Genomic DNA, 25,350 nt, shown 5'->3' on the forward strand with positions numbered 1-25,350 from the left:
ATAATTGGTTAAGCAAACACATAAATGTGGGCATGATTTACCTTGCAATTTTATATTTTATGAATTTTGATTTAGGTAATATGATTTTTTTACTTATCCAATTAAAAGTGTGCACAACTAAAACTAATTGTCATTTTTTAAACAAGTTGATTTTCATTTTTAAAGTTGTAAAATGGCATGACAGCAAAGGCCAATTTTGCATTTCCTATTTGAAAATAATGCTGTACAATTCAAACTTTTGTGATTCCATTTTACGATAGTAAAAAAAAAATCCGTGAAACTTTGATTGTATAATTCTACAATTTCAGACAAAACGAGAGTTGAGTGAAGTCATTTATTTTGTGTAAAGTGGCAAATACGAAATGAGAAGGAAGCTAAGTTTTGTGACTAAATTTGCATGTGAAAGACGTTTGCATTCAGGATAATGACTAAACTCCACAAGCAAAAACAAAAAACAGAACATTATGAACAATATATTACAGGACTAAAATTGCCCCTGAGTGGAAAGGAATGGAACACCATCTGGTCCTGTAGCTTAAGACTTTTTGTACTCGATTCTCTCCACTTTGACGTCATCTCCGATCAGCTGGTAAACGTACGTCACCACCGTGGATGCCTGGATGTCCATCAGTACGAACGACGGAATTATGTTGCTACAAAAACCGGCGCAAAAAGAGTTCATGTTGCTAATAGACAATCAAAAGCAGTTTTTGTATTGTCTCAGTTTACAGAAACATCAGATTTTTTTTTTGACAGACCACAGACTAAAGATCCATGTTGCTACAAAGACACTGAAAATTAGATCATGCTATAGAACGTTTTGATCATGTTGCTACACACTGAGACAACCACAACGTTTCCAAAAAACAACACAAGCAAACTTATCTGTACCTTTCTAGCGCGCTGTAGGCTCCGGTGGCGGATCCGGGGTTGATGTAGAACTTGTTCTCGTTCTCAAAGGCCTCAAACTTGTGCGTGTGTCCCGAGATGAGGATGTCGACATCCAGCTGCCTCTGCAGCAGCGCCAGGCTGGCCATGTCCCCCCACGGGATCACCTGGTGGCCGTGGATCAGGCCGATTTTGAACTGACCCACCGTCACCACTTTTTGCTCCGGGTAGTTCAGGTTCTGGAAAGAAACCCACGTGTAAAGTAGTTTAGGAAGCTAGTCTTGAACAGGCTTTGAATGGTTAGGCTCAGCCAACCTTTCTATTACACCATACTGACCTCATCAAAGTCCCCGCGTACAATGTGTACATCCCCGGCAAGTGTCTTCAGGTAGTCATAGCTCTCCTTGGTGCACAGGTTTCCCGTGCAGAGAATGTGCTGAATCTTTCCCGGCACCAGAAGCTTCTTAAACTTGGCCGGCAGCGTGTTGCACCGGTGCGGGATGTGTAGATCGCCGAGCACCAGGACCAACTGTGTGAAAAGAAGACGGCTCAGATGGTGTTTGTGGAAAACTCCAAGTGGGCCCTGAGGGACACCCAGGCAGAAACACTCGTTTCATTTGAAATCAGACTGTCTGAACTATGACTGTTTGATATTTACGGCGTTGTTTTGTTACTTTGGTAAACAGCCGAGTTTCAGACAGCCAACGAGAGCCCAGATGGTTGGACTTTTTATTTAGACAACTGAACGCTAAAGCCCACAAACAACTTGTTTGGAGATACGCGAAAGAGATGGGGAACCTTGACAACACCCGGGGAACATACCTAACCTCTCCAGCTTAGTTGGCTCGGACTGCAGTTCATGTTAGTAGCATTATGTTAGCTTTCTGAGTTAACAATCTCCTGCTGTAACATTGTTTACCTTGGAGCAGAAAGAAATACTTGGCTCTCCATAACAACCCAAATTAAAATCTAAAGTTAAATAAAACTGAACTGTCCGCAACAAATTAACCGTGCTGGATTAAAAAAAAAAAAAAAAAAAAAAAAAAAAAATAGCGTAGGCCACAGTAACAGCTAATATTAACATTTAATTTGGTGACTCCTCTGCACGCCACTAGAGAGAGCTCACATACCACATGGAGATTCACTGTATTAAACCATGCATTTAAAAAAAAAAGCAAAAATAGAACAGAAAAAAACTTAATGTATCATTTAATTCAACAGGCGGTCAAGTGGTTCAATGGGTTGGACCACCGTTTAACGCGGCCATCTTAGTGAAAGCACATTTACATAACTTGGCCTGGCCATAGGTTCCCCATCTCTGGGATCCATAAAGTCATCCAGTCTTGACTGTACTTTTGTATGAGAAGAGAAAACTAATTGGGGAACCATTTTCGCACGAAATGATTCCCCAACAATTGTCATTTTTTGTCAAAGCAGTGTGTTGAGAGGACACTTGTGAATATGTATTGTCATTATATAAAAAAATAAAAGGCAAACGGTGCATTGAAGGTCTGTTCTGTTGGGTACCGCAGACCTCCAGACTTTAGTGTTGGGCGAGAAAGAGTGACATCCATCGCGGGGCACTTACCCGGTGACCAGCCTGGTTGATTGGAGACAAGCAAGCGGAATGGAAGAAGGGAATATGTGCATGGATAGAATGACACAAGGAAGGAATTATTATTTCAACCAAAAAAATAAATAAATATGGTTTTGAGAGGGTTGTATCCAGAGAGAAAATGACAAGCAGCTGGGACAAGAAGGGGGTAACTGAAATTGGAAATCAAATATGAATGGACAAATTAGGATTAATACAAACAAAAAAAAAATTAAAATGTGATGTGATTATTTCAGTTTGTCATTGTTGTATAACAAGAAAAACTGATTCGAAAATGGAATTAGGACCTTAGCTTTATTTAAAATAATAAAATTTTAATTTTAAAGGGATAAAAACAATATTTGAAATATGTTAAATTAATCTCTCTCAAGGGTATTGATCATTAAGTCCCCAAGTCCCAATGATCATCGTCACACACACATCTGGGTGTGGTGAAATTTGTCCTCTGCATTTAACCCATCCCCATGTGATTTTGATCCATCCCCTGGGGGAGAGGGGAGCAGTGAGCAGCAGCGGAGCCGCGCTCGGGAATCATTTGGTGATCTAACCCCCCAATTCCAACCCTTAATGCGGAGTGCCAAGCAGGGAGGCAATGGGTCCCATTTTTAGAGTCTTTGGTATGACCCGGCCGGGGTTTGAACCCACAACCTTCCAGTCTCAGGGCGGACACTCTACTACTAGGCCACTGAGCTCATGTCAAGTGTTGTACATTTTTATTACGTATTATTTCTACTTCTGTTCATTCAAACTAATGAACCAAAATTCATCATTTACGTAACATTTGATCTCAACCAGGAATGAGGTTTCACTACATCATATCTCTGAATAAAACATTTTAAAAAATGAATAAAAGTTTTACGCAACCTGAATGAATAAATTATGAGCGGCCATATTTTGCCCACCCCTGTTGTCTACGGGACAGTTTAACACATTGAATCACAATTAGCGAGCAAAATGAACAGTTGATGAGCGAGTCCATGCGAAAATTAATGAAATGATCGTTAGATCGTCAACGCGCTGCATTTTGCATGAGACATGGACAGTTGTGTTTGTTAGCTTGTTAGCACGGCGAGCTAAACACTTCGGCAACACGAAATTATCTTGTGTTGATTGAAATACTAGCACAAACGCCTCGGAGGCTCGATTTAAGACTTAAGGTACGGTTATGTCATTCATGCTGACGTTTTGTGCCACTAAAGTGCAATAAAGTCATGTGACCAACGCGCCATCTCGTACTTGAGGCGTCACCAAAAAAATCGTTTTGCACCCGTGCCCAACGTCGCCCGCGTGTTCGTCAAAGTGTCGTCTAGAAACATCGTGGAGGGAACGGCGCTCTAAAATCGTTGCGCAAATCGGCGAGATTACTTCTTTATGCACAGATTGTTCTCACTCACCATTTTCAAAAACGCTGTCTGTGCTAGTCAAGTTGAGGAAGCGAGTACGTACGTGCGTAACGGCGTACGTCCTGCGTCACGCTGTCAGCCAATGAATAACGAGAGCAAGAAACAGCCACGCAATTTTGTGTAGTGTTCATGTCCTTTTTTTTAATTTCAAAATAAAACAAATCTTGGGAAAAAGTGGGATTATTTACGTGAAGACGAACTCAATGCCCTTCACACAAATTAGTAGGGAATTTATGATATTACATATCTATCTTCATTTTACGTTTTCAAGTGCTTCAGCTTTCTAATGTGTACTTCATTTCAGAAAATTGTCAATTCCGGAAGTGGTATCATATGCCTCGTCTGTAAATTTGACACATCGGTTGATAAAGCGAAGCGTGGAGCGAGGTCACTACCCAGAACATTCTAGAGGTAAGGTCTCTCTACTAGTTCTTTCAGATCAGTTAAATTTCCCCGACTTCTCGCTACACTGCTCATACGGTCGCAGATTGACCGATCGATTACGTCGAGCTAATAGCAGTTTGGGTTTTTAACACCCCCCCCCCCGTTTTTTTTTTTTAACTCAATATTGCCATTTGGTCATCGTCGACTGCGCCTAGACAGTGAACGACGTCACAGCTCTTCCCCGTTAGCATCTGGGCTCAGGCTATTTCCTGTCGAGTACGGTACGAGCTATTTCCAGGCACACGTCGGACGATTTCGCTTTTAATGCTGGATTTAGGTCATGCCAACGCTAATTTTGAAATCTCTTTAGAGCACTTGGCGACAATTATTTGTGGCGTACAGTAATTATGCAATATCGGATCCAATATGACGCTAAAACACATGCGACACTTGCGGAACAGTCATTCGTCCATTTGGAGCTGACGGTTAAACCTCGCCGCCCATGAGAACCACTTTCCGCTACATTTAGTCGCTATGCTCGATGTTTTGAGACAAGAACGTTATTTTACAGTGGAAAATAACGCCTCTCTCCACTCGGCTTTCAAGGTCTCGATTCCACAGAGGACATTTTTGGACACAGCGGCCCGCGCGTCTTGTCAAGTTTGGCTCCCTTCATCGGCTCTTTCCAACCCTAGCATCTTTAAAAAAAAAAAAAAAAAAAAAGGGGAAAAAAAAAAAGCGAGAGGGCCCCCTCCTCCATCATCCTCATCTTCGTCACACAGCACCCGAGCAGCCTGCTGCAATCGATACAAGAACAGCGGCAGTCATCGACACTGTTCACTGCGCCTCTTGGGACGATCAGCGTTGTGTTTATGTCTTTATTTTGCGAAAACGGTAAGTCGCAAATGCTGCGCCGGGTGTTTTCAATGAGCCATCTCATGACTGCTGTTTAACATGTCTACGTGCGCTATTTGTTTAGTAGGTACTATCAAAATGGCGCCTCCCCCATTCGCTCGTGTGCGTTGGCTGCATGACGCACTCTGCGCCAAGCTAGGCCGGCTAGGCTGGCTAGGCTAATGAGCTAAGCTAACGTATCTGCCTGAAATAGCTTCTGGGATCTCATCCAGCGCCGGATTTAGTGGCGTCCGTGTGAAAATAGACGCGAGGCGGTTGAAATAGGTCAGTATTCGTCACCAAATTAGCATTAGTTAAAGCCTTGGTAGTTCTGGGGTCTTAACAGAAGTAGGCCTAGTATGTTCATATTCCACTGCCACCCCTTAATCCCTCCATACTGTTGCTTTTGCACAATGCTGGGCCTTGACAAACATGTTTACCATTTATTTTCAAACCAAAGCCGCAGCGCGTAAATCGCCTATCGGTTTGTTCTTTGTACTTAATCCGCCGCCGGATCACACTGCAAGGGTGGGCAGCCGGCCGGACTCGAGCTTATTTACTTAATTGGTCAGACTCAGCACTTTCCTTTGGTGTGCACATCCTTTGGTGTGCGTGAGAACAGAGGATGTCTAGCGGACACTGTAAGCCACCAGTGTGCTCCAGTTGATTTTTTTTTTTTTTTTTTTTTTTGTGTAGTTTGAGCCCCTAAAAAAGTGACAACAGCTGACATGACAAGAAGCGCAGCAGGTTGGCCACACAGTCTCGAAATGGCCTCTTCTAAAAGTCTTAATTGCCCGCTAAAGCAGTAAGGTGCCTGAAATCACAGCTAACTAAAATGACCCTTTTTTATGTTTAATACTTTTTGTGATGTCACACGTCTTTTAAATACAGCAGCCAAAGATCAAACGCTCATGCCACATGATAAGCGTAAAAGATGTAAAATGCTGCCAAGTCGCAATGAAGATCTTGAATTTGCTGGGGAAGCTCTTAAAAGCAATTGTGTCTTCAATTTACGGTCTGCAGACATCTGGAAATGAATGTTGTTATTCCCCTCACAACTGAAAGAATTTTTTGCCAACCTGAAGGCTAGATGGAAAGTTGCACTTGAGTATTTTGCTTTCTTCTACTTCCCCGTCCGTGGTCTGACAGGAGTTTTTGTGGCTCCCTTTGTGTGTCTGTGTTTCAGAGCTGTTGCGCAGCCGTTGGAACCTGTGTGGTGGAAACTTAGCCTTCAAGCGGGGAGCTTGCGGCCACGGCGGCACGGCGTTTTTCATGTCAGAGACCGAGCACGCTTGCAGTCGTTTATGTCATCCCCTCTTTTCCAGACAGAAGATCCCGGAAAGTCCCCAATCACGATCCTTTTATCTCACTAATAGTAGCGCCGTCCAGCCAACATGTCTGTCAATGTCAACCGCAGCGTGTCGGACCAGTTCTACCGCTACAAGATGCCCCGTCTGATCGCCAAGGTACCCACGCGAGATGGACCGGAGTGGACGCACCACGGGTTTTTCCCTTGTTTTTTTTTTATTTTTTTATTTTATTTTTTTTAATATGTACTGCATGTTTGTATTTGTTCAGGTGGAAGGGAAAGGGAATGGAATCAAGACTGTCATTGTCAACATGGTCGATGTTGCAAAGGCGCTGAACAGGCCTCCAACATGTACGTTCATCTAGTTGGATCGAGTGACGAGCTTTTCACATTCTGGACTTGATGTCATCCCGATCGAAGGCCAACAGATGTTGACCTCTTGACAGGAAAATGAAGCGCATCACAAAATGGCACAAATGCGTCTTAATGATGTTAAATTTACAATTTTTTTGTACTATGGATGTTGGTGACATGATTGAGGGTTGTAATTTTTGCCACACATAAAAAGCGATGCAATGTTTTGTCATGGATCATTTGAATTGAACTCTTCTGTGTTATGGGAGGTTGTTTTATTATTTTTTTCCATCCAGATTGACCACGATGCACATGCAGTTAGTTGACTGTTTCCTTTTGTCTCCTGAGCAGACCCGACCAAGTTTTTTGGCTGTGAACTCGGCGCTCAAACCCAGTTCGATACCAAAAATGACCGTTACATTGTCAACGGCTCGCACGAGGCCAACAAGCTGCAGGACATGCTGGATGGGTTCATCAGGAAATTTGTGCTGTGCGCCGAGTGCGACAACCCAGAAACCGACCTGGTAAACCATCGAGGCGCTTCCGGCGCTCGTCTTGCTTCTGCTAAATGCTAGCGGGAAAAAATGCTTGCGTCTTTTCCGCAGAACGTGAATCCCAAGAAGCAAACCATCGGCACATCCTGCAAGGCCTGCGGCTACCGTGGCATGCTCGATACCAGGCACAAACTCTGCACCTTCATCCTCAAAAACCCGCCAGGTGAGACTGTGTCCTTAAAGCCGCCCATCGGGGCCAAACTCACTTGAACCTCGACGTTGCTTCCCTCGCGCCAGAGGCCAGCGACAGCGGATCCACCACCGCCAAGAAGGAGAAAGAGAAGAAGAACCGCAAGAAGGACAAGGAGAATGGCTCAGGAAGCGGAGAGGCCGGAAACCAGGAGAACATTGACGCTCCTGACGCTGTGGTGCGTTCACCCCCGCCCCTCCATGCCAGCTCGTGTTTGTATCGCTGCCGCTCAGGCTTGCCCGCGTTTCAGGACGGAGACGATGATGACGACGACTGGGGGGAGGAGACCACCAAGGAGGCTCAGAGGAGGCGAATGGAGGAGATCAGCGACCATGCCAAGAACCTGACGCTCAGCGAGGATCTGGAGAAACCTCTGGAGGAGAGAGTCAACCTCTTCTACAACTTTGTCAAAGTCAGTCTTTCCTCTCTGTTATGCAATCGGGCTTTTCCACTTGACGGTGCAGAAAATGCAAAAACAAACGCCGACTATTCGGTTCCTGCTTTGGTCCGTAACATGCCAGACTGCCGTAGCGGCGCTAGCCAACGCTTGACCGCTTGCTAGCTCTCTATGGTCAACAGTCGAGCGCGGCGGCAGCTTGCTCCTTCCAGCTGTGAATGTGCAACAAAGTCTGTTCCTGCAGCAGCAGAGTCTTGATTCCAAAGAATGCCCCCAAGTGTGTGCCCTTCAAAGGCGCTTCTTGTCAACACGTTTGTGCGACACCGGTTGCTACTCTTTTGCGCCACTGGGCTGTTTAAAAAAAAAAATAATGTTCGTCTTGTGGAAATGCGATCCCAGTTATTTTTGATGTGTGTAGCAACGGAAGGAGAACGGCACGGTGGACTCAGCCGACAAGGAGATCCTGGCCGAGGCCGAGCGTCTGGATGTGAAAGCCATGGGCCCGCTCATCCTCAGTGAGCTGCTCTTTGACGAGAATATCCGCGAGCAGCTCAAGAAATACAAGCGACACTTTCTGCGGGTGCGTCCCGACCGTGCCACTTCTCCCGCCCATCTGAGCTCACTTGAAGCAAGCACTGAATTGGCGAGGAGCTGAACAGCGCTTTGTCCTTTTTGTTGTCAGTTCTGCCACAACAACAAGAAGGCTCAGAAGTACCTGCTGGGTGGCTTTGAGTGCTTAGTCAAGCTGCACCAAGTTCAGCTGTTGCAGAGAGTTCCCATCATCCTCAAGGACTTTTACGACGCTGACCTCCTGGAGGAGGATGTTATCTTTGCCTGGGCCGAGAAGGTGACACTGCTGGCATGGGCTGCTTAGGTGTTTTGTTTTTGGGACTTTTCTCAAGGGCCCCAAGGACATTTACAACAAGAGCAAGATGAAAATATAAAACTGACAGACCACCTGACTGTCTGCAGGTTTCCAAAAAGTATGTCTCCAAGGAGCTGGCCAAAGAGATCCGCGCTAAGGCGGCGCCCTTCATCAAGTGGCTGAAGGAGGCCGAGGAGGAGAGCGAGGGCAGCGATGAAGACGACGAGGAAGATGATGAGAATGTCGAGGTAATACCTTGGCCATTGCGCGTTTTGAGGAGAGGAAGAATTTTTCAGAGTTTTATGGTGCGTGTAACATGTTTGCCGATTTTTATTTTTATTTTTTTCCCTTCTCTGGCCACCAGGTGGTTTATTCCTCTTCGGCACGTGAGCTCAAAGTGGAGACTGTGAAAGTGGATAAGCCGGAGAAGGAGGACGAAGACATCGATATCGATGCCATCTAAGACGCACGGACAATATTGATGACATGATTCTTGGGTTTTTTTTTTTGTGGCTTTGACTCACGATTTTGAAATGGCTGAACCCCTTAGCTCTGGCCACCCTGTAACCAGCTGACTCCTCCCTCACCCTTTGCTTTGAGGCATGTTCTCTTAACCTTGCGCGCTAAGCTAACTGGCTGCACATCCACTCTTCTGTCGCGATGTGCATACAAGCCCTAAAATAAGTCAAAGAGTTGTTACGATGCTCGTTTCTGGGAGGGATTTTAATCATGCCTGTTTTTCGAGGGTCATTGCAGTGCACTTTTTTTGGTCCCTCATACTTTTCCAGTCAATAAAGAAGTGAATGTTTTGCTATCCACAACTCCTGTGTTCACTGTGATTGGGAGCCTAGGAGGAAACCTTGCATTGACAATTAAAAGTGAAATTCTACATGAAGAATAGAAAGTATTTGGACAGCTATGAAGTTTTTAGTTTGGTTTGTTGCAAAGCCTGGGCTCACTTGAAGTTAATTCATAAAGATTTCGTCAGAAGACTTTTGGCAAGCCATGATGAGCTTGCTGTGGTGATGTAAAGTAGAACAGGCCCTTCAAGTCATTTGCTTCTTTAACGTCTACCAATAGATGGTGCTGTTTCGCTGCTATTACTTTTGAATGTATGATGACTGTTCAATTTTAGGTAAGTGGTACATTCCCGCTTATCCAATCGAACACTGAGCAACACTTAAAGGCTTGTGTAATGGGGATTTTACCTTGCGTGCTAATTTATAGCTATGTCGGGGGGGGGGGGGGGGGTGATTTGACTATTAGCAGATTTTACCTATTCCAGACTGGCTAGATTCCTCTCCCCTGCAAAACCACTGGAAGGTTACCGAGTTTCGACACTATCCGTAGTGTTAACTTTTTTTTTTTTTTTTTTTGCTTTGCCGTCCTTGCCGCTTATTTGTCTGTACCGAGCTCAAATGTAAGTACACACTTGTCCGCATTTGAAGCTTAAGTTAAGTGTTGACAGAGCGCAGAGGTTTTAGTGATAACGCGGAGCCAGAAGGTCAGCCGGGTGGTTTGCTGACTTCGGCTTGAGAACCTTCTCCGCCCCTCCTGATCAGCTGGTTCGCGACAATGCTACTTTCTGGTGTCGTCGGAAAAGAGGCAACCATGGTTGTCATGGATAGTTTTAGAATTAGTTTTTTAGTAAAGTCTATTTCTCGAACATCTCACTTTGGTTCTTCTGTCGTCTAATGAAATAACCCATGAGCATCTCATTCAGATTTACACGCACACATGAACGCCACTGTCTGGATCTCCAAAGATCAGCCCTGCAAAACGCCCAGTAATATGGGGAACTTTACTTCGCAAAGGAAAACAGCTCGTTCCTACATCAAATATAATTTTGAAGGCGAATAAATTCACGTTTTGGGGTGTGAACATAACCAAGTGCTTAACAGTTTTGGATCTCGCGTGTCGGAGTGACGGCCAGTTCCGGTGTTTACGAAAGTAATTTGTCGGACTCCGAGCGAAGTCATTGAACGCCTCCTAATCCACCCCAGCCACCGAGCACTCGTAGCCATTTTGGTCGCACCTAAATCATCCCAGGGAGCTGCTCGCCCACTTTAGGCCGTTTGCGATGAACCAAAACGAGCCGACGCCGAGGAAATACAACGTCGAACCCGTTTAAATCCCGCCTGCCCGACGACACTGCGCCGCCGCCCGACTTTGGAGGCCATGGCTCGTCGCTGCTAGGCGGACTTGAGAGCAAAAAAAAAAAAACCCCGGGGCGTTTTTTTTTTTTTTTTTTTTGTGAAGTGGTGGCCGAGCGGCTCCTCTGTCAAACGTTGGCCAAGTTCCCTTTGGCCCGACTGGCCCCCGGGAGTCGGGACGACTGGTGCAGCAACGATTTGCACGTTTTATTTTGTTGGCCACTCCAAAGTGTTGCTTCCCCACTCGTTCGGAGATCCATGCGACTGTGTCCCTCTTCCGCCGCGGGATCGAACGAGGTGTCACCGGATCGCGAGCTGCTTAGCCTCGCTTGAAACATCATGTCCACCAAAACCCCTTTGCCCACCGTCAACGAGAAGGCGACCGAGAGTGTGAGTAGCCGTTTTGTGATGTTAGGAGCTCATGGCATGCAGTTTGCTGCGCATATCGGACTGAATCCTCGCGTATTGTTCTCTCCACCGCACTTCGTAAACAAATCGGCTTCCTCTGCGGCCTCCCCAATTCCCCTCGTTTGGTGTGAACACGCTTTGGGTTTGGTTTTGGTCATAGTTAAAAGTTGTGTCAAGTTCTTGAGCGGTAGTTGTTTATTTGGGACGTGTTGGGGACACTTTAGGCCCCAGCCGAGCAAAGCTACAGGACAGACTCTACTTTTCGTGATGGCTTGGGGGGTATCCTATTGGCTACAAGGGTTATCAATCAAGGGCCTCGACCAATCGGGTTTGGAAGACAACGTCATAGCCCCGCCCACTCGTGACCAGCAGAAGGCAACCTGCCTGACTCACTGCTCAAAACAAGCGCGACACATCCGAGCGCACTTCCGACCTGCCTTGTCACAATAAGGCGCTGGTTATTTCTTACCACTATACTGTACTGTTGGTTTTTGGAGTTTTACTGTAACGGGTGTCTACTATTTGGACAAAACTGTTAATAAATATTACAAGCCGTGACACTAAAATATGTAAGCCCCATATTGGCAAACAGTCGAATTTCTGCAGTGCTTATTTTCACAAGGGTTGCAATTTTAATTCAGATGTTATTAAGAATTATTTAAATATATATATTTATTATAACAACAGTATATGTTATATCAAAGGACTTGGACAATTATAACAATGAGTTGTTAACTAATGAATTAGTTGCTGCAACTCCTAATAGCTGTCAACTCCGAAAGACTTTTAGAATTAATACATGAAAATACAATAGGAGGGGATGGGCTAAGATAATAACCGAGGGACTGATCAATTCATGGATTTTCCTCCATTTCCTCATCCATCTGTCAATACGGCTTGTATTGACTCTGGCAGCCTTGTCGTTTTCCCAAGTGTTTGTCTAATGGCAATGTGATGTGTCATCACATTTGCAGATAACCAACAACAAACGCTCGATAATGGCAACAAGCGCTCAAGTGTCACTTGCGGGTCCGGTGTCATCAAAGACCAGGCGGGATTTATTTGGGGATGTCCTCGGGCAAGAACCCACCCCGGTTTTACCTGACTGCAAGTTGATCCAAGGTTGAAAATAAGCCACTATTCAAGATGACCTACTTGAAATTCCAGGAGCTTTGCATCCTGGCAATTTGTAGTTGAGGGAGCTAAAAGCTTCTAATGTGTTCCTGTGACCTAAAGCTTCCTGGATGTCATTACTGGTCCACATCTTTGGCTCCTGACAAGTTAGCGTGCAGCTAGATTTCGGGGCGGGGGGGTCCTCCCAAAATCCCTTTGACTCCCCTGGAAAAATATCAGGGTTTTATTCTGAAAGGGCAACTTCCCACCGCAGTTGGCAGCCTGTCATGGGCTTGAAGCACATTGTTATTATCTGCCTGCAAGCTCCCCTCGTCCCTGTCGTGGCCTGCGCTGGTTATCATTGGGGAAGTTGCAAGCTGTGTTGACGAAGTCTGCAGGGCCAGTGGACGTGTGGTCATCGTCAAGCGTTCGCCGCCGTCTTCCTGCGGCGACATGACTGTCTCGCAGGCGGCCAGGAGGCACTGCAGCCTCGTGAGTAAAAACCTCAAGACCACCAGCCAGCCAGAAATGTTGCCTGAAACAATGTTGGGGGGGGGGTAATTTGAGGCTCTTTTGTGTTTCCTGCAGTGAGTGAACAATGTGAGAGGTCAAATTTAAGACTTAAAGCATCTGTGATTGAGTAGGTGACGACATTTGGAAGTTGTTGGTTCAAATTACGTTTGTAACATTTTCACTGCAACTGTGGGCTCCTATCTTTTTCTATCACTTTTATCCAGTAACGTTTGGATTGCTGTTTTGCCTTTTGTTTGGATGCAAGCACTGTTGGCTAGATGTAGTTCTGGGGCTCATTATCAGAACCAAAAGAATACCATGTGGAGGTGGTAGTACAGTGGAGCCTCGGTTTTCGACCACAATCCGTTCCAGGAGGCTGTTCGAGAAGTGAATCGTTCGAATTCTGAATCATGTTTTCCCATTACAAATAATGGAAAAAAATTAATCAGTTCCAAACAAAAAAAACGCCTTTTTTAAGCATTTTTTCATTTGCGCATTTTTGTCCAATCGCGCAACTGCAGCGTACCGCCGAACGCCCAACCGTAGCGCGTCGCCGACCGCGCAACTGCACCGCGCTGGTCGCATTATTGTGACAGAGCCGTTGCTGAAATTTAGAAAATATTTTTAAAGTCCTGATGTGCTTTCCAAAATTTAAGTGGACCTCAGTGCGCAGGGAGCTTAATTTGGTCCGATCGCGCAACCGCAGGGCGACGGGCGCTCACTGTCTAATTGCTTCAGGAGCGTCTTTGTGTTTTAGGATAGCTTTACTGCTCCCACTTGCTTCCTTTGGAGGCATGATTAGAGTTGATGCAATCCTCAGAGTAACGAGAACGTAATAATGAACAGAGTCAGTTGCCATGCAGTCCTCTCGGTTTTTCATGTGGCCCCTCGGAAAAATTAATTGCCCACCCCTGCTCAAAAGGACCCTTTAAGACGGAATGATGGATGTATCTGATTGCTTGACACATTCACACCTTGCGTTCTTGACACTTGTAGTCCCTGGAATTTACGCGCCGCAGAACCAAAGGTTCCAGGTTCCGAGAAATTCACCAGGACTTGAAAGTTGGATCTGCATTGCAGCGTTTCAGCCAGCATGATGGGGAAATGGCTCGGTTGATACTGACTGACCTCGATCCGTTTTTTTTATTTATTTTTTTTAACCCTAGTATCTTTTGAAAAAGACACCAGCACACACAGAAAAAAAAATCAATGCTGGTAAGAATTGCAGCCAGCATCAAAGTTCACGTGACCCTCTTGGACACGCAAGCACACGAATCGGGTCAACCCCCCTCCCCCCACAGAAGTAATGAAGTAAATGTACTGTTTCTGTAAATCTATGTTTGGGCAAGGCTCAAGTCAAAGCGGAGTTTTTTTTTTTTTATGTGTGTGTGTAGTGGAATAATGTGTTGTCTCCCTTCCGCAGCACGCGTCCTCACATGGCAATGGCCGCCAGTCGTCCCGCTCGGGCGTGCGTTCTCGCAGCTCCGACGAGCCCCAGCAGCCGCACGTGGGCAACTACCGCCTTCTCAAGACCATCGGGAAGGGCAACTTCGCCAAGGTCAAGCTGGCTCGCCACATCCTCACCGGCAGAGAGGTGACCGCTAACATTGCCGCTGCCGGTTAAGTAGCTTAGCCTACCTCGTAGCAATTTTGCCTATGTAATTTTTAAATATTCAATTGATCAAAAATCTCAATGCGCTAGCTCAAAATTGTTTTGTTCTTGACTTTGGCTCATAGGCTAATGAGTTGTAAAATTGTTTATTTTAATAATAAAACTAGAATGATTTCCGTATTCATAATTAATTTAATAGGATGAACGAGCCCATTATTGACAAAATAAAAACGCTCAACCGCCAAAATAACTTTTGTACTAAAATGGTACCTTCCTCGAGTGCATTTGTCTGCTTTAATTTTTTTCTCGTGTTGTTTTTTGTTCTTTGGACGCAGGTGGCCATCAAAATCATCGACAAGACGCAACTGAACCCCAACAGTCTTCAGAAGGTAACTGGCCGCCCAATTTGCTCAAGTGTCTTACGATTGCCGATCCTGTGAGAAAGTGGTAAAGCGCGTCCGTGGTCGTCCCAAACAAGACGTCACATCCAATTGAAACTACGGCAAGTGGGAGGAGCCTTTGTTTCTAACCACGCCCAACCACATGACTCCTGCTTGCAAAGTCGTTTCAATGGGGTTGCGATACCAGTTTGAGGTATTGGCAATCACTATTGACGGCCTCCACAACGAAGGCCGCTATTTTACCCCACCCCAGGCGGGCCAGCAGTGGTTTTCCATCAGTTTTTCCGAAGCGCGATCGATTTGTAATCCTTTGTGTGTCAGAGGCTCCCAGAAAAAAGATGGGCGAGCTCGTGCACGCACACAAACAGGCGATTGATTTCCTCCTGTGTTTATTTTGTGAGATCCGAGCCGTCTTGAAAGACTCGAAAAGGTGAAATTGCTGTCGTGTGAGGCTTTAAATACAAAACAGTCGACCCTCCCCTCACCGTAGCTGACAGTGACGATGAAGAGTTGACAAATCCCAGAGAGAGACCGGCGTCCCTAAGGGTTGAATCCTCACGCTAATCCGGTTGATCAGACCTTTTGTCACATCTGCTGCTGTCCGGATGACCCGGCAGAGAAAATGAGGCATGACAATGGTCGCGCGCCGCTCTGATGGGTGGCGGGGCTAGAAAATGGACGGCTTCCCTCTTTTGTGTGCTCAACAATTGGAGGACGTCCTGTCGGGTGCAGAGCGCTCCACCTGACTTATCAGCCGTCTCTTAAAGTCTCGCTTCTTAAAAAGTGCCATGTCCAAAGCGGTCACTAGCATTAGCCACACACTAATCCCAAAAGACATGAAGGAAGAGCAGATGTTCGCGATCATATCCAGTGCTTTTCTTGGTCCTGGTCTTGATTTGAACATGGTTTCACCCCCCCTCCGCACATACACATGCCTTTAAATACGCATTTTAAACGACCAATACTTCACAAACTGGTTCTTACTGATGGTGACATTGTCGATGTGAATTTAAGGTGACGGGTTTGTTTTTGTTCTTCATGGCCACTTTGTGGTTGTTAATGCAATTAATGCTAATTAATGCTGTTAATACAGTCAATCGATTTGTTTGGTTTTGTGTGTTTCCGGTTGCCTTAGCTTCCTTTTCATGACTGGGTATGTGTTTCTTCACACATTTATCTTCACTTTGTGTTTACATTCAGCTCTTCAGAGAAGTCCGAATAATGAAGATCTTGAATCATCCCAACATTGGTAAGTCGTCGTGAGCAACCGTTCACTCAAGTTTGAATTTTGGCCGTCAGGAGCTCTGCCATGAGAATCAGCAGGATGAAAATCATAAGAGATGGGCACCGACCGACATGTATTTTTTTATTTTTTTTTTTAAGCCTGATGCTAATATTTGTGAAAGAAAATTCAGCTAACCAATTCATTTAAGAAAATGTAATGAATAACCTTCTGGGTCAATAACTTTATGAATTACAGAACACTTGACTGTTTTACGTTGTCCTTTAACATTTGTGCAACTTAACCTAATAGGAGAGGAAATCTGCCGATTTTTATTTATTTGTTTATTTATTTATTTGTTTATTTAGATGGTGATGTGCTTGCATGTTTGGATGCTATTTTCTTCATGTTGGGAAAAGAAGCATTTCAAAAGCGCCAATATCAACCTAGCATAATTTTCTGTCGGTTTGCTGGTCTTCCATCCCGCCGTGGGCTATTTTAGTCCGCCTATCGTTCTTTCATCACCATGCACGCCGAAGAGACCCGTCCTTGACGTGTGTTGTGTGTTTGTTGTTGTGTGTCTCGTCTCGCCAGTCAAGCTGTTTGAGGTGATCGAGACGGAGAGGACACTTTACCTGGTCATGGAGTACGCCAGTGGAGGTGAGTGCACACACACACACACACACACACTTCCACGACACAATCCCGTCTCATTTTCTCTCCTCATCACATGCGCCGTCACACTCGCGTTGCTCTCTGCGATGTGCCGAGAGCCGCGCTCTCATTGCATTACTGTTGATAGGAGCGTTGCGTCCGTTTGGCGGCATTGCAATGAGATGATTACCGGGCGGGTTGACTGAAGAGGCATCGAGTTTACAGCAGATCTGAAAAAGTCTGCACCCCCCTCTTCAAATGAGAGCGATGCAGAGAAATAACTTCCAAAGTGAGATATTGGGGTTGCACAAATGCTCACACCCTTTGAATAGCTGGGCATATGGCTTTGTTTAGTACACAAATATAACTAACAATTCTTTCTGTTGGATTGATTGATTGATTGATTGATTGATTGATTGATTGATTGATTGATTGATTGATTGATTGATTGATTGATTGATTGATTGATCAGTCAATGAAGCTCCTCCATCTTGTCCTCACCCTGCTTCCGCTTCCTGGTCCTTGCAGGAGAAGTCTTCGACTACCTGGTAGCACATGGAAGAATGAAGGAGAAAGAGGCCAGAGCTAAATTTAGACAGGTACGCCCGCAGCCTTCTGCTTTGGGCTGCACTGCACAGCCGCTGCGAAACGCGACACTCTTCCAAAGGCCTCTGTCGGGATTCCACAAGTTAATTAAGGTCTGGCATCATGCCATGTCACGTCTTGATGAGGCCACTCACCAACAAGCAAAATTTTGCCACGCCAGAAAAAAAAAGTTGTTTTGAAATCTTGAATCTTTTTTTTTTTTTTTTTTTTTTACAATTATCCTTTATTTTCTTTTTACAGTATTTTAAATAAGCTGCAACGAGCATTATTATTATTTATTAGCCATAAAAAGCCAAGTGCTGAGGAAATAAGCTTTGAAAGAAATGAATGAAACAATCGCAGCCGCATAGCTGAAAACTGCTCCTTTTCTTCCTCTTGCAGATTGTATCGGCGGTGCAGTACTGCCACCAGAAGCACATTGTCCACAGAGACCTCAAGGTGAACACGCACACACATGCAGCTCCCCCAAGGAACCAGTTTTGCGTCGTTCTCACACTTGCTCTCTTTGCGTAACCCGGTGCTCAGGCGGAGAACCTGCTGCTGGACGCTGACATGAACATCAAGATCGCCGACTTTGGCTTCAGCAACGAGTTCACACTGGGCAACAAACTGGACACCTTCTGTGGCTCGCCGCCGTACGCCGCGCCTGAGCTCTTCCAGGGCAAGAAGTACGACGGGCCTGAGGTGGACGTCTGGAGCCTGGGCGTCATTCTCTACACGCTTGTCAGCGGCTCACTGCCCTTTGACGGGCAGAACCTCAAGGTGAGGTGTGAAACCTACCGCTGTCTGGGGTGGTAACTGCACTGAACAGAACTTGAAGGCCCTGCAGCGCATAGTGAATACGGCTAGTAAGATTATTGGTGCTTCGCTCCCCTCCCTGAAGGACATTTACACCTCCCATCTCGCCCGCAAGGCAACCTCGATTGCCAGAGATGTGAGTCACCCGGCTCACTCTTTGTTTGACCTTCTGCCCTCTGGGAAGAGGTACAGGAGCCTGCGCTCCCACACCACCAGACTCGCCAACAGCTTCTTTCTCCAGGCTGTTAGGGCCCTGAACTCGCTACCCCCTTCTGCGTAGCGTGCGGCACTGTTGCGCTATTTTCGGGAATGTCTGCTGTACGCGCACTTGCTCCTTTTTTTTTCTGCTCCTCTTATTTATTTATTTATTGTTGTGTTATTTATTCATTATTTATTCAGCACGCTTTTGTTGTACTTGTTTACTTGTTTGTCTGTTGTGAGCCATGTCTTGTCACCGTGGGATAGGGGGGAACGAAATTTCGGTTTCTTTGTGTGTCTTTGGCATGTGGAGAAATTGACAATAAAGCTGACTTTGACTTTTGACTTTGGCATGGCGATGCCGAAAATGGCGCTGACTCGCCTTGGCTTTGCAGGAGCTTCGCGAGCGGGTGCTGCGAGGGAAGTACCGCATCCCCTTCTACATGTCCACCGACTGTGAGAACCTGCTCAAGCGCTTCCTGGTGCTCAACCCAGCCAAGCGCGGGACGCTCGAGGTGACGCCTCAAACAATTTGATCTTGAATTTCTTTTTCAATTTTTTTTCCTCTGAGTGATAGTAAGGGCAGCCAAGTAACGTCCACGTGTCTGGCACTCGTGTGTCCGAGCGGGATCGATGATAATTAGTTGTTCCGCCGGCTGAGACATTGATCTGATTGGCGGGACACCAGAACAAACAAGTGTCAAGCAGTAGAGGTCGCGTAAAATCTAAAACTTTGTCTCTGCCGCAGCAAATCATGAAGGATCGCTGGATCAATGCCGGATTCGAAGACGACGATCTGAAGCCTTACGTGGAGCCGGAGCTGGACATCGCTGATCAGAAGAGAATAGGTACCCAACAGGACAACCCATAAAGTCACACAAAGCGCTCATGGAATGGGCCGAAACATCGCCATCCTTTGCTTACCTTGGCGTTGCGTAACAAGGCTCTTGTGCGAGCTGTTGTTTGGTGGCCCAAGCTCGCCGGCTCATTCCATTCCAGCGACCAAGAAGAAACGTGCTGATAAATAAGTAAACACAAGCTGCTGCTGCTGGCGAGAGGCAGCAAACTCGCCCCCGCCCCAACGTTGTGTCCCGGATAATGAAAGCGGTGGGTGTGGGGGGCTGGAGTTTACGTAACTGCAGCAAAGCCAGGAGAGGGATCCCTCCCCCTGTAAATAATTCACGTAAAGGCACAGGGACAAAATAGAGGATTGCAGCCTTATGACAAAATTATTGGACCACATAACACCAAGCAGCACTTTTGATATTATCCGGCAACACGACAGAAGAGTGCCGGCACCTGAGCACGTTGCCATCAACATTTGTCATGACAAAAAACAACATGACGTGCTGAATTGGAGAGCCATCATTTAATTGTACTCATGTTCGCACCTGAGCACGTCGCCATCAATATTTATGTCATGGCAAAAAACATTACGTGTTGAATTGGAGAGTCATAATTTAATTGTACTCATAGTTTTCAAAACAAAAATTCAGTTTGATGATTGAAATGAATAATCAAAAAAGCCCACACAACAATTATCCTGATTTAGTGCCCAAATCCTTTTTGAGCATTTTGGGCAGACAAGTGCCTGCAGTTTGCCGCCCGTAACTTGTGTGTTTGTGTGTGTCTATGTGTGTCTGTGTGTGTCTGTGTGTGGTGTGCGCGTGTGTTTGTGCATGCGCAGATGTGATGGTGGGGATGGGCTACAACTTGGATGAGATCCAGGAGGCTCTGGCCAAGATGAAGTACGACGAGATCACCGCCACCTACCTGCTGCTGGGCAGGAAGGCCTCGGAGGTAAGCCCTGTGCGTCCGTCTTGGGCAAGCGGCCCCACCTGATCCCTCCTGCCCTCCGCCCCCAGGCAGAGCCCGGCGAGTCGGCGTCCAACAGCAACCTGTCGCTGGCCAAGGCCAGACCCAACAGCGAGCTCAATGGGCAGTCACCCTCGCAACTCAAAGTCCAGAGGAGCGCCTCGTCCAACCACAAGCAGCGGCGCTACAGCGAGCAAGGTTGGCATGTCAAATTCAGAAGCTTTATGTCAAGGGGCCCTAATATGTCCCTCGTTTGGTTACTTGGCTTGTTTTCTCTTTTTTATGTCAATTCAAAATGCACTCATCCTCTCCAGCGGGCCAGAACGCCACGGCGGGCACAGCCCAGCCCAAGCGCAGCCAGACGGCTGCCGTTGACAACGGAAAGGACGACGGTGGAGTCCAGCTGCGAAAGTCAGGAGCCCCGGGGAGCCGCGTCGCGCCACCCGCCGGCCCGCTGCTGGGCAACGCCAACAACCCCAACAAGGCCGACATACCTGACCGCCGGAAAGCTGGTGCCGTCGCGCACGCCGTGAGTGGACCACGCCCTTGGGATCCCCTTAGACCAGTGGTTCTTAACCTGGGTTCGGTCTCAGGGGTTCAGCAGAGCCTCCACTGCGGAGGTCCAAACACACCTGATTTATCATGTGAATGTGATGACGCATATCTGAACTGGTCTCACAAAGGCCACAGCAGAAGTCACACTGATTTGCAGGTATGTAATTTGTTGCGAGTTCCTGCATTGTGTTGGTTTTGTTCTTTGAACAAGGTGATGATCTTGCACGGCTCATTTTGTGCACCAGTAAAATACATTTATGTCTTGAATTTGAAAAGAATAATTACATTTTTCTCTAAAGAGGGGTTCAGTGAAAGCGCATATGAAACTAGAGGGGTTCTGTACCTCCAACAAGGTTAAGAACCACTGCCTTGGACGCTTGTCATGTTGCTGGCGTCCCCGTGCCACCAAAATGGCCACTTGTGAGAATGACATGCCGCTCGCGTTTCTCCTGTAGAATAACACGGCGTCGGCGGGGATGACGCGCCGGAACACCTACGTGTGCAGCGACCGCAACAATGCCGACCGCCTCTCCGTCATTCCCAACGGGAAAGAGAACAGGTGAGCGCCTGCTCCAGCGCCTGCTCAGGTCTTTGACCTCAGCGCCTTTTTGCCTTCTGTCTTTCTCTTTTTCTTTCTGTCTTTTTTTCCCTCTCATTCTCTTGTTTGATTTCTGGGGGCGGGGCCCCCGCGGGCGTTCATCAGCAGTTGGGTGGCCCGCACCGCCAGCCCTTCGCCTTCCTTGCGGGGCCAGGCGCCTAGCCCCTTGCACGCCTGTCAGGCGGGCTGGGCCACGCTGCCGCACTCCTACTACGCGCTGGACTACTGCTCGGCCAAGTAAGACAGCGGGGCGGGAGTGCCACCCATCTGTCTCCCGGTGTCTGCGCCAATCCCGCACGTCAAGCCCGCACGTCAAGCCCGCGTCTTTTCCCGCCTCCTGCTCGTCAGACTGCGAGCTGGAATGACGCCTCGTGAAATGTGTTTGATGACATCTGGCGTTTTTTTTGTTTTTTTTTTGTTCACTCCTCATCAATCTTCTCGTCATTTGTCTTCCTAGCCCCCACCTCCACTTACCAGGCGTGAAACGCCATTTATATTTTTTCCAATTTTTATTGTCGTTCTTTATGGCAAAAATGTACTTGTAAAACCAAAGCGAATGGCAACAAGTGAGTCGCCCCAAATATGCCGGCTGACCCGACGTGTGTTTTTTTTTCCCCCTCCCCAGCGCATTGGTGTCCCCGGGCGGCCAGCACAACCCGGTGGCGTCCACTCACAGTGTGGCCAACGCCTCCACGCCCGAGCGTTTGCGCTTCCCCCGCGGCACAGCCAGCCGCAGCACCTTCCACGGCGGGCAGCTGCGCGACCGGCGCACAGCCACCTACAACGGGCCGCCTGCCTCACCCAGCCACTCGCATGATGCCTCACCGCTGTCGCAGGCACGCAGCCGCGCCACCAGCAACCTATTCTCCAAGCTCACCTCCAAGCTCACGCGCAGGTAGGACACTTTCTCCTCGCTTTGCTCGCATTTTTCCCCCTCTTTCTGATGTTTCACGTTATTTGCTTTTTGTACTGCTATTTCTTTTTATGACTGTTTCAATGTCGAAATTCTCTCTTTACTTTGCTCAACTGAATACGGAACGGAACAAATCTGAATTTTATCGTCACAACTGTTGGGATTCATCAACAACACTTCAGAATTTTTATGTGAAAAAAAAATAGTGTTTTGTGTGGGAACTCTCATTTTGAGAAGTTTTTTTTTTTTTTTTTACTAAACAGAAGTGACAATATTACAGGGACAACCTCGAACCACCAAAAGCCCGCCGATTGCTCAGAGGCTCAAGTGGGTCAGAGATGGGACAAAATAGCTTCCCATCCTCCTTGTGTTTTTCGCCGTGGCCGCTTTCATGTCCCTTTCCCGATGTCCAAACATACGACGAGACATCGTTTGACGCTGTCTCTGTTGTCCTTCTTCCTGTGTGTTGTGGTTCTGTTGTAGAAACATGTCGTTCAGGTTTACCAAAAGGTAGGACCAGCGCTGCCTGCCCGGCTGCCTGCCCACCCGCCTGCGCTGTCGCCCGACCGCTGGCACGCCACTAACATACCGCCCGGCTGCACACACTCACACGCTACATACTGGTTTCACAAATTTGCCATCTTGCAGGGAATTTCTCAGAGAAATATTTAAAATCTTTATGCAACAATTTTTGTAAAAAATGGCAGTTTGAAGGATTATTAGTTGTACAGTGGCTTTCCCTCGCGAGTAGCGCCGATCCGCCGTACGTACATCCAGAAGGCGTGCGTGCGTGCTACTCATGACGCTGCGCTGCGTGCAGGCAGGCAGGCAGGGGGCGCCGTCCACCTGTGCCACAGCTGCTCTCGCGCTGTGTTCTTCCTTCACTCACACGAGTTTGCGTCCCGTCATTTAAAAGCAAACGACAAATCTTGAGTGGGAGTACCCAGCGTGAAGCGGGACGTTTGTTGCCGTTGCCACGGTTACCAGACACATTGAGAGCCGAGGTTTTTTTTTTTCTTGCTGTTTTTGCTTGGATGGGGAAAAAGTGCTAGCAGTCAGATCCACATCCTCTTCTTGTTTTTGTTTTCTTCCTGGTCTTCGTCTTATCGCGCCTCCCTCAGAGTCTCCACAGAGTTTGAGCGAAACGGGAGGCTCGAGGGCTCAAGGTGAGCTTACCCGACCAGCCGCCCCAAAAACCTTCCCGTCCGGTGGTGCCCGGCCGGCCCCTTTCTAGCTGCTGCCTAAAGTGGCATCCCAGCTTTACACCACCAATAAAACACTGTGTGTCATGTAAAAAAAGCACTCCCGAGTGGACAAGGAAAACACTTGCGGCTCACATGTACTTTTGGGCAATATCCGTTTCCATCCAATTCGTCAGTCATCGATTATAAAAATGTCAGATTGGCAAATTCGCGTCGCAACGCCTCGTTTTCGATCGAATCAACGTTGCCTCCCTGATGAGCCAATTTTGGGCAGAGTCGGTGGGAAAGGGGCCACGGCATCCATAGCGCTCCGTCTTCGACACATTTTGTCAGGATATTCTCATCCGGTTTGTCTTGTTGGCTTCATGTCGTCATCGCCGTTGTGCTTGTTTTGCTGTGTCTTTGCTCTTTCTGCATGTTGCTGTGTCAAACAAACACACACACACACCCCCCCCCCCCCCCCTTGATGCCTGCTGCAGCATGTTCAAGTTGATGAATTCTTCCAGATGTTTCATTTGCTTTCATTATTTATATGATACAAAAAAGCAAAACAATCTGCTTGGCCAACCAGGAAAATTACCAATTTGTGGCTGCAAACTTAAATTTTGTGGCCACAAATTACTCTTGGACACAATTTAATATTTTGTAATCAGACATTTACTTACTGTGACCATAATTTATATTTTCTCATCATAAATTAGTATTTGTGGTCATAAATGTGTATTTAGCAACTAACTAAAATTTTGGGACCAAACTTTGCCATTTTGAGTTACATATTGTGCCCATATATTTTACATTTGAATTTGGTGAGTGTTTTGTGGCCACAATGAATGTCAAGACCCCCTCTACTTGATGTGTGTATTGTGTGACGTTTGGTGTGGTGTGCGTCCGCAGCCGCCACGTGCCCGTCGGGGAGGCCAAGGGCGAGGGCAAGGACGGCAAGCCGCGCTCGCTGCGCTTCACGTGGAGCATGAGGACCACCAGCTCCATGGAGCCGGCCGATATCATGCGGGAGATCCGCAAAGTGCTGGATGCCAACAACTGTGACTACGAGCAGCAGGAGAGCTTCCTGTTACTGTGCGTCCACGGCGACGGGCACGCCGAGAACCTGGTCCAGTGGGAGATGGAGGTGTGCAAGCTGCCGCGCCTCTCGCTCAACGGCGTGCGCTTCAAGAGGATCACAGGCTCGTCCATGGCCTTCAAGAACATTGCCTCCAAGGTGGCCAACGAGCTCAAGCTATGAGGAGCCACTGCCGCCGCCTCACAAGCTGTACAATCATCCATGTAGCAACTTTCCAAACGCCTCCTTTTGTAAGAAACTAAAAGACCAGCAAAGTATGTATCCATTCGACATCACCCACCTTTGTTTACTTTTTTTTTTTTGGTTGTTGTTTGGCAATAATCGCTCAACTGCCGACTAATACTTTGTTCTGGCCACACGGGGGCGACATAGTTGAGTTTATTTGTGTCCTGCTGTCAATGTGGACACAAGAGAATTTCTAGTCTTATTTATTTTCTTCCCCCCTTCCTGAATAAGATTAAAATCACCACGTAGCTTTTTTTGTTGTTTTCTGTGTAAATATTCTCACACTACAAATTCAGTTTTTGTTCTCATTTTGTGTTGGGGTTGGGAAGGTGAGGAGAAGTAGAGATGGTAGCGAGGGGTGTTTGTGATGGTCACATGACCGTCATTTCATTAAAAGAATCAAAAAGTGTTGGTATACTTACTGGAAGCA

General features: G+C 46.9%; 3 protein-coding genes across 12 annotated transcripts; 2 read left to right on the forward strand and 1 right to left on the reverse strand.

Moving 5' to 3' along the window:
- Positions 1-320: 320 nt before the first annotated feature.
- vps29 (VPS29 retromer complex component) lies at positions 321-4,036 on the reverse strand. The gene is made up of 4 exons (XM_088399829.1): positions 3,898-4,036; positions 1,226-1,417; positions 892-1,127; positions 321-653 (listed from the first exon to the last, which is right to left on the reverse strand). Exons 1-4 carry the CDS (start codon positions 3,898-3,900, stop codon positions 536-538), a joined length of 549 nt encoding a protein of 182 aa, XP_088255955.1. The 5' UTR covers positions 3,901-4,036; the 3' UTR covers positions 321-535.
- Positions 4,037-4,210: 174 nt separating this feature from the next.
- eif5 (eukaryotic translation initiation factor 5) lies at positions 4,211-9,674 on the forward strand. 3 transcript variants are annotated; one of them, XM_088399827.1, is made up of 13 exons: positions 4,328-4,571; positions 4,897-5,184; positions 6,371-6,458; positions 6,561-6,650; positions 6,763-6,844; positions 7,199-7,371; positions 7,453-7,564; positions 7,639-7,769; positions 7,842-8,003; positions 8,407-8,568; positions 8,671-8,835; positions 8,961-9,101; positions 9,218-9,674. In XM_088399827.1, the coding sequence occupies exons 4-13, from the start codon at positions 6,579-6,581 to the stop codon at positions 9,314-9,316; spliced, it is 1,299 nt and encodes a 432-aa protein (XP_088255953.1). In that variant the 5' UTR covers positions 4,328-4,571; positions 4,897-5,184; positions 6,371-6,458; positions 6,561-6,578; the 3' UTR covers positions 9,317-9,674. The 3 variants fall into 3 exon arrangements, with proteins under 3 accessions (XP_088255951.1, XP_088255953.1, XP_088255952.1); XM_088399825.1 differs by lacking the exon at positions 4,328-4,571 and adding an exon at positions 4,211-4,317 and having other exon boundaries at positions 6,371-6,650; XM_088399826.1 differs by lacking the exons at positions 4,328-4,571; positions 4,897-5,184 and adding an exon at positions 5,318-5,469 and having other exon boundaries at positions 6,371-6,650.
- A 1,151-nt stretch (positions 9,675-10,825) lies between these two features.
- mark3a (MAP/microtubule affinity-regulating kinase 3a) lies at positions 10,826-25,173 on the forward strand. 8 transcript variants are annotated; one of them, XM_088400075.1, is made up of 19 exons: positions 10,826-11,396; positions 14,464-14,634; positions 14,988-15,041; positions 16,254-16,302; positions 16,870-16,935; positions 17,458-17,528; positions 17,917-17,973; positions 18,061-18,297; positions 18,927-19,046; positions 19,280-19,379; positions 20,219-20,331; positions 20,397-20,544; positions 20,661-20,875; positions 21,357-21,460; positions 21,608-21,736; positions 22,125-22,394; positions 22,896-22,922; positions 23,534-23,578; positions 24,509-25,173. In XM_088400075.1, exons 1-19 carry the CDS (start codon positions 11,346-11,348, stop codon positions 24,855-24,857), a joined length of 2,376 nt encoding a protein of 791 aa, XP_088256201.1. In that variant the 5' UTR covers positions 10,826-11,345; the 3' UTR covers positions 24,858-25,173. The 8 variants fall into 8 exon arrangements, with proteins under 8 accessions (XP_088256201.1, XP_088256204.1, XP_088256203.1 ...); XM_088400076.1 differs by lacking the exon at positions 10,826-11,396 and adding an exon at positions 12,862-13,019; XM_088400078.1 differs by lacking the exon at positions 23,534-23,578.
- Positions 25,174-25,350: the final 177 nt, after the last annotated feature.

The sequence above is a fragment of the Syngnathus floridae genome, chromosome 16 (assembly GCF_059516105.1).
Source record: "Syngnathus floridae isolate MCC-2025c chromosome 16, RoL_Sflo_1.0, whole genome shotgun sequence".
Taxonomy (NCBI): domain Eukaryota; kingdom Metazoa; phylum Chordata; class Actinopteri; order Syngnathiformes; family Syngnathidae; genus Syngnathus; species Syngnathus floridae.